The sequence below is a fragment of the Mastomys coucha genome, unplaced genomic scaffold (assembly GCF_008632895.1).
Source record: "Mastomys coucha isolate ucsf_1 unplaced genomic scaffold, UCSF_Mcou_1 pScaffold20, whole genome shotgun sequence".
NCBI lineage: Eukaryota > Metazoa > Chordata > Mammalia > Rodentia > Muridae > Mastomys > Mastomys coucha.
The window spans coordinates 91,226,816-91,245,238 of NW_022196903.1; the positions used below are offsets into that span (position 1 = coordinate 91,226,816).

The 18,423-nt window shown below is 42.7% G+C and overlaps 1 protein-coding gene across 4 annotated transcripts in view; it reads right to left on the reverse strand.

Annotated features, from left to right (window-relative positions):
* Positions 1-18,423, reverse strand: part of Frmd4b (FERM domain containing 4B) — a 319,697-nt gene that overhangs the window by 156,139 nt on the left and 145,135 nt on the right. The window contains exon 1 of one of the 4 annotated variants that reach the window (XM_031382702.1): positions 812-906. The exons of the other annotated variants lie outside the window; for them this stretch is intronic. Coding sequence (XP_031238562.1) covers positions 812-835 — 24 coding nt within the window. The 5' untranslated portion in view covers positions 836-906. Of the gene's footprint in view, positions 1-811; positions 907-18,423 lie in introns of those variants that run through there. 4 annotated transcript variants of the gene reach the window in all.

Sequence of the window (18,423 nt, forward strand, 5' to 3'; positions counted from 1 at the left end):
AGTATATTAATTAATTGATAGCTATCCACAAAAATGACATCTCCGAGGTCTCTTCTGTGAGCTGTTGAATTCTGGTCACACAGAAGCCTCGCCAAGAAATAGCCTAAAGGTAACGGGACAGGATTCAGTCGCCCTGCTTTCCATAGGCAGAGCAGAGCACACACATCAAAGGGTCCTTTCAGAAAGGACACTAATGAGTTCTAGCACACTAGGACCTTTGCTGCCAAGCTCCAGACAAAAATGGAGGGACCCCGTCTTGCTGATGAGGTGATTAACAATAACAAATCAAAGGTTTTTCTGTGCTGCGTGCAGGGACCCTTTACACTGCTCTTTCCAGGATAAGTGAAGGAAGGAGCTTGAAATCTTTCAAATTACAAAATAATCAAGAGAAAAGAAAGAACAGAAAAACAGTAGGTGTATGAGGCTGACAGTGACCTGGAACGACACACTCCAGTAGTCACTGAAGTACTGAAGAACATCAGAAAACCAGCCTTTTCAGTCTTTTAAAGAAGCCAAGACAATGTTTCCTACACATCTCAGGAAAACCTTCCAAAAGACGGGCGTTAAGAGCCATCTCTGTTAGGATATTGTTCCGGAACCTACAGGAGTTAGCAAGGAGCAATTCCTTGAAAACTCGGAGAAACAAACATGCCTTGTTAGTTCTGTTTCTTCACAGTTCATTTCTGAGATGCTCTGCTTACAGGAAACTCACCCCCCCCCCATATAGCCTTAAAACCCATCCAACACTTTGTTCAAGATGCTCCAGGATACTGCCTGCTTGCAATCTGATGGTCAGAGACATTCCTCTTACCTCCAATCCATGATCGAGGCTCATTTAAAGGGACTGGTGAGGAGGCGCAGGACGCAGGACACATGTATTCAGTGCTGTGGGGTGTGTATGCCTGTGTCCTCCAACTACAAGCCGGTAGAAGTGAGGACCCAAAGCCCCCGACACCTTCCGCTGCCTGCCATATCATCACAAGGAAGTGACCTTATTGTTTGTTGCTTTGATTAGAAACAAAAGCCTTTCAACATGAGTCAGGAAAGCAACAGAGGAAAATCCAACTAAAAAAGCCTGCTGTTTCTTTTGGCCATCTGAAGCTTCTCTTCATTATACACTATAAACATATGATGGCATACTGTGTGCGCCCTGAGTTCTCAACTTCATAAACAATGTCCAAGAGGAGTTAAGAGTTACTCAGAGATGGGCTATGTTGGGTACCATTCAAACTCCAATCTGGCTCCCCATCCTGTGCATATTCTGGGCTAGCCTGGTGATTTAATATTTGGAATAGGGTATTTAATGAACTTTGCTTCTCAGAGTCATCACACGCCAATGGCTTTTCCACTCAGAAGTAAACTCAGAGTTCCATGGTGAAAACATCAACATCACTCAGCGTCAGGAATGCCAGGCACAGAGTATTTTGGCAGGCTGACTGTGGACTCAGAGAGAGCTCATTACATCATTTGCATTTTGCAGAATAATGTACCAATGGAATTATTCATGGGGCAGGGGGTATTCGAATGATGTTATACTTCATCGTAAAATGAGAAAAACATGCAGGAATGTAATTAATTGACTTGTTTTCTTAGGGCAGTTGAGAAAGGGCTCATAGCACGGCACCATGTTTCTTCCATCTGAAGAGTAAGGGCCTTCTGGCAGTATGGGTGAAAACCTAAGATCTAGAGTTAAATGCACCTTGCTGTTTGTTAGTGATTTGTCTTTGAGAGAGCTACTTGATCTTTGTGGGAACCTATTTGCTCTTTTGTAGACCAGAGACAAAAATCTCTATGTCTCAAGGATGTTGGAGAAGATAAAGGAGCTAGCACAGGTTGGGCACTATGGAATCTGACAGCCCTAGAGTATCAGGTGCCCCAGTACTAAAGGGTGAGCAGCCTCTACCCCCCCAACTTACCTGCTGAGCATCAGAAATGATTTTAACATCAAGTCTTTCCAAAAATTTACTTGCTCTTACAACAGACTGGGGAAGACTCAGCCAGAAGCCAATTTTGTTTTATGTGCATTAGTGTTTTGCCTGCATGTACATCTATGTGACGGTGTCAGATCTTGGAGTTACAGACAGGTGTGAGCTGCCATGTGGGTGCTGGAACTTAAACCATGGTCCTCTGGAAGAGCAGTCAGTGCCCTTAACTGCTGAGCCATCTTTCCAGGCCCCTCCAGAAGCCAACTTAACCAACAATAAGTTTGAATGCAGACAGAGGTCACACCAGTAGAAAATGTAACAGTTTACTCTGGACTTAGTGCACATGCATTCTGACAACTGGAAGAGCTAGAAGCTAGAGTAAGTTGCTTAAGCATTCTAAGGAGCTGGGCTAAGGAGTCAGTGGTGTTGCTTAGGAGCCCTCATACATAGGATAAATGAGAATGTATACAGAATGCTCTGTAAAGATGTTTCTGGGGACACTCAGAAACTCATGAGTCTCAAATAACCTGGGCCTAAATGAAGATGGCATGATTGGGAGGGCAGGGAAGATAACTCAAAGAGAGACTTAAAAAAAATCAGTGCCAATGCACACATGCAGAAGGGGGATGAAGGTAAAACCTTGCGATGTGGCAGGGCTTGGCTTGCCATACAAAAAGAGCAGTAGCTATCACCAGTCCTTAGGTTATTAACTAGACTCTGAATGCTCATAAGTATTAGATTAATATCTAATCTCCGACTTTAGTGTTCCAGGAGCATGCTCTAATTGTTTAGAGTGACAAAGTGACTGGGACAGCAGCCTAGAGCCACCAGGACATACCCTACCAGGCAGCTGGGCTGGAGGCAGACAAGCTTCACTGACAAGCTCTGGATGACCAGATTACTGGATGTGTCTCTATCCAAAGTCATTCCCTGAACTCTTCCACTACCAAGTTTATAGTTTCCACTTCAACTTGTGGATGAAAAGACTCTCTGTAGCCTGTCACTTGTGAGAGAAAAGACAGTGTGACTCGGACATCCTTAAATAATTGCTCCATGTGGCTGTGGATCCTGGGTGTTATCAATGCAAGGTAGGATGGACTCTAGATGTAATGATGGAGGAAGTGTAGGGATAGGGTAGGCTCGGAGTGAAGTGGTTCATCCCTGCCGCGTTAGGCATCAGACAGGAATGGGTTGGCCAGTTGGGAAACACTCCTAGACAAGTAGCATTCAGAGACTAGGGGTGGGTGAAGCCTACTCTATCTGACTTGATTGTTCTTCTCAATGCCCCCTGACAGGCACCCAGCTCTGAGGCTGTCTTAGCCTGTCTTGTTTAAGAACCCTGTCTTAGTTCATTTTCTGTTGCTATACTACAGAAAGGTAAATTTATAAAGTAAAGATATATGTCATGGTTCTGGAGCCTGGGAAGTCCTAGGGCATAGTTGTGGCACCCGTTAAAAGCCTTCTGGCTACCTCAGAATGTGGGTATCACATGTGCAGAGACAGAGCAAGCTTGCTCACTTGGGTTTCTCTTCCTTTTTGTACAAAATCAGTTAATACCATCATGGGTACTCCACCCTTATGACCTCATGTAATCCTAACTACCCCTCAAAAACCCCTACTCCAAATACTATTAGCACAGAGTTTTCGGAAATAAGCTTCTAACACTCAAAGACGGAGGGATCAGTGTCTAACCCACAGCAGAATCCCCGAGGAAGCCAACTGACATTGTGAATGGTTCTAAATGAAGATGAGCATCAGTGAGTCGAGACTATGAAACTCTCATTGTGGTGCAGTTGTAGGCTCACATACTGTGAACTAAGTTCACAGGCTGTGAACTCAGGCAGGCACACTGAGGACTTTCACTGTTCCCGGAAGCAAGATGAGGAAAAGTACGCAGAGATTAGGGGGAAATATGTGTAGATAGGCCCAGTTTATTTTAAAATTTTAATTATTTTTGATTTTATATGTGTGAGTGTTCTTGTATTATGTATGAGCACCATATGGTCTTCAAAGGCCAGAAGCGGAGGTCAGCGTCCCTGGAACTAAAGTTAAAGATAGATGGGGTTTGCCATGTGAGTGCTAGAAACCCAAGCTGAGTCCTCTGCAAGAGCAGCAAGTACTCTTAACTGTGGAGTCACCTCTCTAGTCCTCAGGGTCCCTTTGTATTTTCAAGGAATATCAAGCCTCTTTGCATCATCACTAAATTATATTTTTCATTCTTCATCAAGCACTTCACATGCCAGGCAAATGCCGGACACCCTGGAAACACCAACACAGGTAATGTGCCGCCATCTTTCAAAACCAACAGCTGCCAGAAGCACCAAGCCATCTGCCATAACTAAGAGACCAGCTGCACTCCTAAAAGAAGTGAGCTTTGCAGTAAAGAAAGGAATATTTCCCTTCAGATTTCCGTCACAAGAACTTGTTTGGTTCAGTTCAAATGTGCTCAGGCAACACACACACACACACACACACACACACACACACACACACACACACACACACACACAGGTGCTGTAGGGAAACCAACATCATGCACTAAGCCTCAACTGATTGGACTTTGTGGCCCTGAAGGAGAGAAGTGGCTACTGGATCTGAGACCTGACTGACTGTGACCAGCATCTCTTCCATATGTACTGTCTTCTGTTCTTCATTGATACCAACCTATAACCACTTGGAGGGCTCATTTCTTAAGTTCTCGTTCATTACAAGGGTTATTACTTTGGCTGTTCATAAGGTGCCAGGCACCAGAGCTGGTATCATGGGGTGTTCAGATTAGCATTGTGGCCCCACAGGATCCCTGACTCAGAAGGACCTCATGCTTGATTTAATGCTTTACTTCTTCATTACACTTTACTATAGTTCCTTTTTTTCCCCTTTGAGACAGAGTTTCTCTGTATAACTCTGGCTATCCTGGACTTCACTCTGTAGACCAGGCTGTCCTTGAACTTAGAGATCTGACTGCCTCTGCCTCCTAAGTGCTGGGATCAAAGGCGTGTACCACCACTGCCCAGCTATTACAGTTCTTAATTCTATTGTTATTATTTTGTGCTGACTGGGCTCAAACTAAGGGCTGTGTGCATTCTGGTAAAATGTTCTACTTGTCAAGTACATCTCCAGCCCTTGTATTTTTGAGACAGAGTCTCAAAAGTCTTGCCTTGAACACATGACCCTCCCTCTGCCTCCCGAGCATGGGAGTTACAGGTCCTGCCATGCTTGGCTCTTGTTGAATAAGGAGTTGTGTGTTTTCATTTTGCATGGGGACTCTCTGCCTGGCATTGCGCTGGGCAGGAGAGGCAAGGACTATGACCACAAATCATGATAAAGAGGGCTGAGGACCCTGTCCAGGGAAACCGCTGGGCAAGACAGAGGAGAGGCAGCTGCTGCAGGGACTTGGGCTGAGCACAAGGCAAGTCTGTTCTGCTCAGGGCTACTCCGTAAGGCACCTGGGAAGCTCTCAGCAGCTACTGAATGAAAAAAGAACTTCTGTTTAAGAAGGAAAATCACCAACTACAGAAAGTGAATTCAGAAGTTCCTAAAATTGGGACGATAAGAACACTGAAAGTTTATTTAAGGTCTCCCTGAGATCACATGCTGCAGCCGTTGGACAGTACGCTGTGTCCAGGAAAAACAGCTTCGATGGAAAAATCTGTTACTCATGTTCTCCTCCAGGCAGAAAAAGAGGGAACTTTCTTGCACAGGGCGGGTTCTTGCTTTCTTAACCACAAATGGAAAGGCAAGGTGAAAAGCTTGAGGGGAGAGAGGCAGGCATCCCGGCTTCTCATGACTGTCTCACAACAAGAGGCCAAAGGCACGTGTGGCACTGGACACAAACTGTAAAATCTAATAACTTCCTCATGTTTGGAAAAATAAAGACAAAAAGGCCTTTGAACACCATGTTTGAAGTCTGCTTCACACACAATAACTGAGACCCAGAGCACTCAGTGCTGGGAGCCTCAGCTGGGGGTAAGAAAACGGACTCTGCACCCAGAATCCAGGCTCCCAAGCAGGGACTTTCAGAGAGCTTGCACAGGCAATGCGAAGAAAGTGGCATGACTCTCCATGCAGCCTTCTGTCTCACTTCCTTCCTGGCTTTCTGCAGAGTCTGATTTTTTTTTGTTGTTGTTGTTCTGTTTCGGTTTCCCCTTTCTCTGACCATTTGCAGTGCTTTGAAAGAAAACAAAACTATGTCCTCCTCCTCCTCTCCCTCCTCTTTCTCCCTCTTCCCTTCCTCTTCCCCATCCTCCTCCTCTTTTTCCTCCACTTCTAGCCTTAAGTCAGAGTTACTCCTGCTTAAAATGATTTATTTATTTATTTTAATGAAGGGAGCCTTCAGGATATACACAGTGGCTGAACTGGGATCACATACTGTATCTGTTTCTGCACACATCTTTTAATCTGGCCACCCTTGAGACATCTAAGAGACATCTAAATTTTCAGATCTGTGGCTCCCAACACCCACAGGGTTGTATATCAGATACTCTGCCTGTTAGATGTTTACAGTATGATTCATAACAGTAGCAAAATTACAGTTATGAAGTAGCAATGAAATATTTTACGGTCACGGGTCATCACAACATGAGGAACTATATTCAAGGGTCACAGCATTAGGAAGGTTGACAGCCACTCTCTATATTATCCCCTCCTTTCTGTCCTCTAGGTCATTGTAAACCAAATCTAAAACTTCAGGTAATTTTGTCTGTAAAGATTTCAATGTAAGGGATCACGACATTCTTTTAAAATATAAACCCAGACAACTGAAAGAAAAAAATTCTATCTTCAAATATCTGTTAAGAGTTCAGATTTCCAATTGATTGATAACTTTCCTTATTTGTTTATTTTTGGGTCAAGGTCTTACTATGTAGTACAACTTGGCCTCAAACTCATGACCCTCCTGCCCCAGCCTCTGGAGTGCCAGGATTTTTAACATATATGACTGCATCTGCATCCAATTCTTGCCCTCTCCCTCTTGCCTTATACTTCTGTCTCCCTCTTCTTCTCTCTCTGAGTCAGAGTCTCTCTATTTCTCTATGTAAGCCCTAGCTATTCTGGAACTATCTATGTAGAAATGCTGGCTTTGACCTCACAGAGATCTGTCTGCCTTTGCCTACAGAATGTGCTGGGCTTAAGGGTGTATACTATCATAGCTGTTCTCATTCCTCCCCACCCCCACTTTATTGGAAATAAGATCCAAAACCAGGTGCTGGAGTTTGACACTGGTTCACATTTCTCTTAGATTTTGGGTAATCTATAGGTACCCACCCCCATTGTTATTTATTTACTGAAGATTTGGAGCTGTTTAGCCCATTAATTCTCAGACCGCCCAGCTTGCTGACTATGTTTCTAAGGTACCTACTGTGGTTTCTGAAGGCCTCTGCTTCTGCCTGGATCTTTTAATCAGGACTCTCTCCTAGATCCTGCAGCCTGTGTGTTCTTGCATTGGAAAGATATTTATTCTCTGATGATACAAAACCAATATTCATGACCAAGGTCATTTATTCAATCAAGGACATCAACATGACAACTTTTTAATCATGCTAGCCCTATTCAGTAGAGTACTTCAGTGTGGACAGCTCTGCCCTCATCTGGAAATGGGTGATGCTCTGTTCAATGTTGCTGAATGACTGGTCACCCAGGAGCATCCCTAGGTATTGAATCCGTGGTGTAAACAGCTACCAAGATAGAGGACACATCTGGAAAGTTACCTCTGACAACTTTACAGACATGCTTCAGAGGTTTATACCAACAGAGATTGTTTCCTTTTACTCTAGAATTTGATATAATTTGATTTAGAGATGGGCTCTTTTAAACATGGCTTCACATCCTGAACAAAGTGTGTGTGTGTGTGCATGCACTCAGACATATATATGTATGTTTACTTTTCTTCAATAAATATGCAAGAGCTGAGAAAACAGATTACAGGACAACCATGACTTTAATTTTTTATGAAAATACCAACTAGTCCCCTCTGCCAACTGTCTTATTTATTATTTTACTCTCCTGCCAGATAACAAAGGACTGTCTAGCTGTCTCTTATTATCACCAGAACTGGGTTCTTCCTTCTCTGTCCTTTTGACAGTTTTCTGAAACTAGTCTTACTTTGTAGCTTAGGATGGCTTGGAACTAACTATATAGCCCAGGCTGCTCTCAAACTTGTGATCCTCCTGTTTCAACTTTCCCCTCAGTGTTGCGATTGCATGCCTGTCATCCACTCTTGAGTAGGCTCTCTTTTAAAAATTATTATTGTTGTTCTCCCCCTCCTCACCTCTCCTCTCCCTGTCTCTGTCTCTCTCTCCCTCCCTCCTTCCTTCATTCTTCCATGTGTGAGAGTGTGATGTGGTGTGTGTGTGTGTGTGTGTAGAGTTCAGAGGACAGCCTTCTGGAACCAATTCTTTCCTTCTACTTACTATGTGTCCTCTGGGGATTGAACCCTCATGGCCAGGCCTGGGCAGCAAGCGCCTTTACCAACAGAGCCATCTCACTAACCTAGGTTCTCATAAAATAGTCATATAAGATAGCGAAGTAACAGAGACTACACTACTGGGTAACTATTTCCAAGAACATAAGTTGAAATGGTAACTAAAGATTAGGAAGAACAAATAATTACATACACTTTCATATATACTAGACTCTGTCCCCATCTCCACCTTGAAGGATTATCCAATATAAATCTGTTTGAGGTTGGAACTATTACTAAAAATGAGAAATTGAGGCACAAAGATATTTTTTGTTTGTTTGCTTACTTCTGTTTTTTTGAGATAGGATTTCTCCATGTAACCCTGGTTGTCCTGTGAATCACCCAGTAGCCCAGACTGGCTTCAGACTCAGATCTGCTTGCTTCTGCCTCCTGAGTACTGGGATTAAAGGTGTGCCTCCCCATATCTGCTGATGTTTTCAATTTACATAAAGTCACACAGCCGGGAAATGAGCTGTGGGATCTGAGCCTCCACAGGTCTCCATGTGCAGTTGCTTGTGGACACGCTCTTCTGCCTGTCAAACTGTCCCTAGGATCCTCTCCTCCCTCTAACATTTAACCAAAAAGTGCCAATGACATCACATGTGAAGTGTCCTGGACTCTTTCATGTAAAGGCCTTGATGTTGTCAGCTTTCCTCTTACTTCAACTCATCTTTCTTTGAGCTTAAACATTTCCCTTTTATCGACACATCACTTGTTTTTGATCTCTTTCCTCAGGGAGTTCTCTATTTTGAGTCTCTTTTATTCTTGTTGTTGTTGCAGGACTTTCCAAGTCCCAATCTTGAGTGGATATTATATCAAAAAGGTTTTCTGCAGTAATGACAATGAAACCAAATGGAAAGTGTCTGCGTTAGTTTATATTTATTGATTGTGAATTTGACTCCATGCAGACCAGCCTCGAATATATCTGCGAGGGATGCTAGAAAAAGGAGAGCATGAGATGAACACCCTCACTCTGCAATGTGACCAGCCCCCTCAACTCTGCCATCATCACTTCCCACCATAATGGACTGTGCTCCCTCAAACCATAAGCCCTTCCTCAAGTACGTTTGTCTTTGACAGGCATTTGGCCATCATAAATAGAACAGTAACTAATACAGTTCCCTGACTACTATAAACCTATTGATTTCAGTATTCAGGTCTAAGAGAGTTTCAAGGTTGGTGAGTTCTACCATTAACAATATACTGAAGGCCCCAAGCTTCTTGTGTTTTTCAATTTAGCATGTTTTCTGCAAGCTAGCATTCAGGATTGCAACATGGCTGCCACTCTTCCAGACATGGGACCTCCACCCTGCCCTACAGTTTTTGAGGAATAGACAGCTTGCCATTGCCCATCTTAAGTCACTCCAGTCCCATCACTAGCAGAGGAGTAAAGGCAGTAGGATTGGCTTCAGCTACAGCATCAAAAGCTGTAGGTTTTCTGAGGCTTCAGGTCAGCCACAATGCTTACAGTGCATCATCTATCCATGAGAAGCCTCACCCATGTGCCCAATGCCATAGAGATACTACCATCTTCTGTGAATTCTAAGACTGGAAACAGGTCCAAGAATCAGGCCTTTGAGAAAGCCATGGCAGTTGGAAAACCTTACTCATAAGTGTAGTAAAATGAAGACAGATAAGAAAGACTCAGTTTTGGATAGCAGGCTGGTGTAAATCAAAAGATGATGGCTAGGATTCTGGTTCACTCAGTGTCAGCATAAACTGGCACACATGCTTTGGAAGATCCAAACCCCTCTAGCAATGCCGCTTCACGCCATTCATCTTACAGAAATCTGACCACCAACATCGCATGTATATGAATGTTTATGATAGCATCACCTTGATAAAAACTGGAAACAACATAAATATTCATCAATAGTTAAGTGATGAAATAAATGGCAGTGCACTGATTACACAACCGTTTGAGAAACAGAAAGATACTGCCGTATGAAAGATGTACTAGTAAGCCTGTAAGCAGACTTCATGGTAATAGTATAGGATGGTCTCACTACTTTAAAAGTTGTGTTAATAGTCTAATATGTGGGTCATGGTATGTTAGAAAATATCATTGATAAGCACTAGGGAACTTTGACCCTCTAAGTGATGTGAACCTTTAACAATTAAACTGGTAAATGTATGACAATTCTATGGTTCTCAAAAGAGCATAAATGTTCCCTTCTGCTCTACGGTAATGGCATCAATAATAACTAGTGGTTATTATTAAGTGGACACACTATGTAAACACCAGATGCATTATAACACACTGGCTCTGTGCAAGTGCAAGCCAGGTCACATCAGAGCTGTGTACCAGAAAGAGTCTACACACAGCTGTAGAAGCAATAGGCTTCTTTTCTTTTTTTCTTTTGTTCCTATTTTGTTGAGACAGAGCCTCTGATAATGCCCAGGCTGGCCTGGGACTCGGTCTTTGCACCTGAACATTCTGAATTCTGGGATTAGAGGTATGTGTCACCATGCCTGGCTTAGGTAAAGTGTTCTGAAAAGAAAGTTTTGCAAAAAGTCTACATACTCTTATAATGCAAATTTAAATTCAGAATTATGATAGTAAAAAAAAAAGAACCCTGAAATTCCTCCCCTCATTCATTTATACTTCTTAGGGTATAGAATACTACTGATGTGGCATGTGCATTTCTACTCACATACATGAATGCACATGGCTTGAATTTACTTATAGCTATATAAACATACATATTTATACCCATCCATATGCATGTTCAAAACATGCACCCACTTACCCACACAAACACACACACCTACCATATATTATTTTATATTGTGTCTTTACCTAAAAATATAGCACAGATAATTTTCTAGGCCTGGTGAGTTTAAGTTAGAAAATGTCTTAGTTTCATTCCTGTCATTGTGATAAAATACCCTAAGTCAAACAACTCAGGGGAGAAAGGATTTATTACAGTTTACAAGTACAGGTTAGACCGCATCTCGGCATGGAAAACGAGGTGGCAGGAACTTGAAACAGTTAGTTATATTATATTCAGAGTCAAGAGAAGAGAAGGGCGAATTCATACATGCTTATTTGTGCTCAACTTACTTTCTCCACTCTTCAGGATCCCCTGCCTAGAGAATGGTGCCACCCAGAGTGGACAGATCTTGGTTAATATAATCAATATAATCCTATCCATAGGCACACGTCCATTTGCCAAACTGAGCTAGACAATCCCTTATTGACACAAACAATTCTACATTGTGTCAAGCTAACATTTAAGCTAATCATCACACAAGAGGACTGTCACTTAACTTACTGATTTACTAATAATGAGACAATAGCTACCTATACCCAAATAAATATCTGGTCAAAGGTGACATACCTTACATTTTGGTTGCATACAAGTAAATTGTCCTACAAAAAGATAGCAAGAATTTATCAAACTAAGTGTATATTTTTTCTTCTCAGAAATATTTCCATTAGTTATGAGAGAAGAGAGACTCTCATTTCTAGAATGCTTTTCCTTCTATATTTTGTTTATTTTGTAAGGTAGAACTTTTGGTTCATGTTAGGATATCACTCTAAGTAGTCATTTATATCCTTCCATTTAAATTCAACAGTGTTTGTCTGAGTATGATATGGTTCAAGCCCCGGGGCTTGTGTATGCTAGCTGAGTAACCATATCATTGAGACATATCCAACCCGTGTTCTGTTTGAGGTAGTATGCCATTAGGTGTACACTGGCCCGGAATTCACCCTGTAGTCTAGGCTGACCTCAAACTCATGACCCTCCCATCTAAGTCTCCCAGCTGCTGGGAGGACAGATTCGCACCTGCACACCTTACTTGGCAGCCGCATGCTAGAAGAGCACACTAGTCTCCAAGGGGTGGGTTAGCCATGTACTCTGGGTAACCAAGGGAGTAAGAAATAAGGCACAGGGCTGAAAGTGTGCTGTCTATCAGCCTTGGCTCCCACAAGAAGTGTGAATCTTGTGTAATGGATACAGATGATGCTCGTCATATTAAAAGGTCTATTAGTACAGCCTGGTGTCATTTAGTTCCTGCACATAACGAAGCTGCTGTCACTGAGGAAGGCACTGTGTTGTGTGGCCCCATGCTGCTTCCTCTCTTTTTCCTCGCAGGTCCCTCAGGTCTGTGACTGCCTACCTTGATCTCAGAAGGGGCAGGCTAAAGGCCTGTGTGTTTTGTCTTGGCACCTGAAATTCAGTTAATATTATGTTCCAGGTCCACAGACAAGTAGATCAGCCAAGCTAGTAGGGGGTTCAGCACCCCGAAAGCCCTTTGCTCTTCTACTCCCCCCACCCTACATACACTTTATGCAGTGGATGGATGTCTCTTACTAAATTGTCACTTGCTGAACTTCTGTAAACTTGACGGGCATTTCCTAAAGAATATTTCTGCAATGGACTCTAACCACTTTGGTGGTGGATTACTTCAGTTGGGCTATATATAAGCTTAGAAGTGATGTTGACCAAGGCTAAGAAGGCAACCTCTATGCACAGTGATGGCATCGGCTCATGGCTTTACACATGTACATGATGGTTGATCCCGACTGTCAGCTTGACTATACAGAGAAGAAACTAGGAGATTGGTGAGGTATACCCCAGGGTGTGTGTGTATGTGTGTGTGTGTGTGTGTGTGTGTGTGTGCAAGGGCATTTCCAGAGAGATTTTGCTCAAGGGAGAAGACCGATGACAAATGTAGGAGACATCTTTCAGAGGCTGGGGGCCCAGAGTAAAACCCAAAGGGAAAAGGAGAAGCGCAGCTACCCCAGGCATGTTCTCTATTTCCTGGTTGCCAGGAAGCAAACTGTTCTATCCACCAGACCTCCCTTCCATAATGGACTTGAACGGTGAGCCAAAATAATTCTTTCCTATCTTAAGTTATTTATTTATTTATTTATTTATTTATTTATTTATTTGGTTGTAATGGGAATCAAACCAACACAGCACACACATGCACACGTGTATAAATACTTATTTTACATACATGTAGATTGTAAACATGCACAATTTATTTATTTATACATTTAAAATTTCCTATTGGCTGAGAGTAAAACAAAAATATAAAAGGAAAGAGGAAAAGGAAACAACACAAAATAGAAATATGATTTATTTAAAATATACATTATCCAGGTTGTACTATGGCAAGCCTTTGCTGTTATTTACATGATCTTGAAAAAAAAATCACACTGCAAGTACCAACTAAGATACATAGGGCACTGTCCAGACTCTCAAAACACTGGCTTCTAAAGTTTATTAAAGAAAGGTGTATTCACTAAAAAAAAAAAAAAAAATTCCAAAAAGAATTTAACAGCCAAGTCTTATGAGCTTGGCTGGACCTATATTTGGCATTGTTCCCTTGAAAGTTTAATATATACAAACCCTGCAGGAGAAAGTGCCCATGAATATCACAGGAGCTCAAGGCTAAGAGTCCAGAGAGCACTGGTATTAGTTTATTTATTAAAAATAAAGTATTCCTCTTTTTAGTAAATAGTTGCAAAACACGTAACATTTCATTTGTTTCTGAGATTATGATTCTGTGATTATTTGAGGTTGATGATTTAACAGTAACTTCTGGGCTTGGCGTCTCTTTATACTCTCTGTGCTTGCAGAATTAGAAAACACTTGCACACAGCTAAGAGTTAAGCAAAGCACATTTTAAATTAAACACTAAGGAAGACCAGGGATGAAAGGATTGAGAGGAAGGTAGAGACTGAGACACGGGGAGACAGACAGGACAGAGAAATAGAGAAAGAGGGAGACTCGCTTTTGCTTTTTACTCCTAAGAACCCAAGAAAATCAAACAAAACCAGGTCCTACTACCTTAAACTTTAGTGGTTGAGAATGAGGAGAGAGGGGCTGATGGATAAGCAGTGCCTGGCAAATGGTAAAAGACATCAAGGAAAGAAAGTAACTGTAACTGTCAACATCTGTCAGGAAAAGCAGGATACCTTCCAGAGCTCAACCACAGGCCCTGGCAGGAAATGACAGTCACTTGGCATGCAGAGCTAGTGAGGGTTGCAGGGCTGCCAGCCTCCTGCCTTGGGGTGGGCACAGAGGGTTCTGGTCATGGGTGAGTTTCAAAACAGCCCTTGGGTGTCCCTGCTCTCCTGTCTACTCTGTCCCCAACACACCCCTCTCATGAAATGATCATCAGAGAAGCCACACAAATGTACCCTGTAGCACTTTGCACTGACTCATTATTTTCAATAAGGAAAAAGTTTACACACACATGCAAATATCAGTCCACAAGGCATTCTTCCAGAATGAGCCTTTCATAGCTTTCCAAGATACAAACAGCGCCCTGCCCTCTCCTGACAGAACTGCAGGAACTCTGAATCCTACCCTGTGCTGGTACTGGTCATCACAAATGGTCTCCTACCTGCTTCATCCCACAGCCACTGATGTGTTCAGCAAGCACACCCACAGGCTCATCTGACAATTACTTTCTGGAGCTCATACCAGGTATGAGCACTGTTCCAGAGGATAGCAAGGTGTAGTCCCTACCTACCTCCTACTAGCGTCTGGCCTCTAAGGTACAAATGAGCAAATTTGTAGATTCATAAAGCCAGAAATGCTAACAGTTACAGAGAAAAAAATATCATGGGTACTGTAATGGCAATGGGTTTATTCTGGGTAGATGACATCTAACGATAGACCGGCAGGACGTGAAGGCAGAAGAGCATTGTGCACTGGTGGTTTGGGCGATTGAGGTTATAGGAAGAGAACACTACACGGAGTGAAGGCTTGGAAGTTGTACCAGGGCTGGCAAGACGGCATCACTGAGAGGCAGATGGGACAGCATTAGGGGTAAGGCTGGGTTTTGGGTGGGGTTGGGAAGAGCGTCATGGAAGTGCTCATCACAGGAGTCCTTGCTGGATAACAAAGATAACTATTTCTTAGTGTCTCAATGTGGCTGGGACAATGGCTGGGCAGGACAGTGGCTTGTTCAGACCTACTTTGAAATGGTCTCTCTGGAGGCAAGGTTGAGAACAGGCTGTAAGGAAAGAGTACCAGAAGAGACCCACCAGGAAGGTGCTGCGCAGGTCCAAGTAAGGCAGGAAGGGAGTGAGAAGGAAGTCTGGTGCAGAGCAGTGGGTTGAAGGTAGGGAGAACTGGATGTTCACTGTGAAGGCAGAGCCAATTAGGGAGAACTGGATGTTCACTGTGAAGGCAGAGCCAATTAGGTATGTGGCGAGACCGTGGATGAGAAAGTTCCACCTGGCACCTGGAAGGATTTGGCTGCCGTCTTCTGCAGGGGAGCAGGTTTAGGGGAAGAGACCAGGCGTTGAAATGTGGGTAGCAAGTTTAAGATACAAAATATCATTCAAGGACTGAAGGCAGCTCAAAATACACCTGAATTTTATCAGCAAGGGCCAAACAACTGGAAAGCAAGCTCTGTGAGGGCAGGCACTTTTCTTTTGCTTACTGTTGTGTGTCCACAATTTAGACTCAAGGTGAAGTGTAGTGGGTTCTTGGTAAGTATTTGCTGAATTAAGGAAAATGTAATTTCTACACTGTGCGTCGGTGCATGCCCACACGCATGTGCATGCATACCTGAATACACGTGTGGAAGGCAGAAAACAAGAGCAGCTGCTATGGACAGGGTTTCTCATTGGCCTGGACTTGCTAAGTAGGCTAGGCTGGCTGGCCACTCAGCATCAGTGATATGCTAGTATCTACCTCCCCAGTTCTGGGGTTATACTCTATGCCTGCCTTGCTGCTGCTGCTGCTGTGGCTATTTTGTTTCAGTGTAGGTTCTGGAGCCCAAACTCAGGTTCTGGAGCCTCCACTTGTGCCTTCAAGGTGAACATTTCACTGACTAAGCCATCTCATCAACCCCCATTTCTACACTTTCAATGGCTACCCATCATACTGGGTGAAAATTTCGAAACAGTCAGGGAGCTTGCTGTCTTCCTTCCTCTGTGGGTTCCAAGGCTCAAACTCAGGTCACCAGGCTTAGACAGCAAGTGCTCAAGCATAAGCCATCTTTCTTCCTTTCCTTTTTTAAAGTAAAGGTTCTGTTCTCACTTAGATAATGAATATTTCATTGCATTTTAATGAGACAAACTAATTTTTGTAAAAAAATATTTGCTGGCCATTACCTAAGGGCAGTATGGTATAGTGTACCCAGAGAGATGACAAGCAACAGGGGCCAGACTGGTCACAAGTGGGAATCTAGAGTCTATTGTCCTCTGGAGTTGGGTTCAGGATTGGGAAAAATAGAGTTTAATGGCTCTGTTTAGAGATAAAATACAACAATGAGTTGTAGGCATATTAGCCTTTCCTGAATGACACAGGGCAATATCAGCATCAGGTCTCAAGCAACTTGACAGAAAGCTAAGCCATCAAATGATGTGATCCTAATATTCCCAGACAGCTGTCAATTACCCCCTTTCCAGTGTTTATAAAGACTAAGTTTTCACTTGGGGCAGTGGGAGAAAGAGGGACAAGACTTCTATATATTTTAGAAGCTCTAAAGGTTATTATATGCATAAATATTGAGAGTCATGAATATCTGAAGACAATTATTCAACATGCATCAATCTATAATCCATCCATCCATCCATCCATCCATCCATCCATCCATCCATTCATCATCTATTTATTGTCCAGCCAACCAGCCCCATATCAACTTACAACCAACCATCTGTCTATTCTCCATCTACTATCTACTTAACCACCTGCAAAAAAGTAAGAATGTTTTTAACTAGCTGTGCATTAACTTTTTACAATAATCTCAGAAAGCCAGATCTTCCAGGGGGGAGAGGCTATCATTGTCCACATTTACATCAGAGAAAGATTGAGCTTCAGAGACCTCAGCATGGCCAACAAAGACTGTGTGTGTGTGTGTGTGTGCACATACACATGTGTAAAGGCCAGAGGACAACCTCACTTGGGTACTGTCCACCTTGACTTTTGAGTGAGGGCTTCTCACTGGTGTACAACTCACCACTGGCAAGGATGGCTAGCTAGTGAGTCCCGGGGATTCACTTCTCCCTGCCTTCCCAGTGCCCAGATTATCAGCACATACCACTATACAAAAGCTTCGCTTCCTTTCTTTTCTCTTCTTTTCTTTTCTTTTCTCTTCTTTTCTTCTTTTTTCTTTTCTTCCTTTTCATTTAAAAAAAAAAACATGGATTCTGGAATTTTACCCAGTTCCTTGAGCTTTCAAGGAAGCACTTTATTGACTGATCCATCTTACCAAGCCGAGAATTTAAACTCTTGAAGTCCCAGTCTCTAGATAACCATATTCAAGCTTTCCTTCCAGTTCTGCTGAATGGATGAATAAGAAGACACTACTGGATCTGATTTGACCAATCAGATTATGATAGCTTATTTACCTTTCAATAGCTGAAGAAGTGAGGGGGTGACCTGAGACCTCATGGTGAGTTGTTTGGAGGATTAGCAGCTATAATGATTATTTTAATACAATCATAAAACCAGCAAAATGATTACATGGCTGCATCATGCTGGGCCAAAGACATGCAGCAAAGCGGAGTGTCCAGTGATAACGTGTGTTCTACACACACCACAGAGAAGCTCCTCTTGTAAGTCATGATGAAACACACACTGTCGCTGGACTTTGGCTACTTTATGGGTTCTTCTTTGTTCTACCCTTCTCCACCCCCTCTTCCACTCTTTCAACTCCCTAACACTAGATAAGACAGAAAAAAGAATGGAGAGGAAAGGAAACAGATCCTTGAATAAAGTCAGGGGTTGGAAAGTGGGTAACATTATCATTAGGCTATCTCCTTCTGATTAGAGGTGTCAAGTTCCTTGAGGCAAGTTTGATCTTCATCATCAGGATATCTTATTTTTTCTTCTTTGCACATGACTACTTAACAAACCATATCTAACAACCAAAAACCATCAACAACCAACAATCCACAAGCATAAATTAGGCTTTGTCTAACTCTGTAACTCTAATACTCCACAAAAAAATGTTTGAGACCAATAATCTCCCTCAAAACAGAGTTACAAATATTCACCTATATGCTTTTGTATCCTCCTCCCCCTTTTGACAGGAAGTCTAAGATAGCCCAGGCTACTTGAAAAA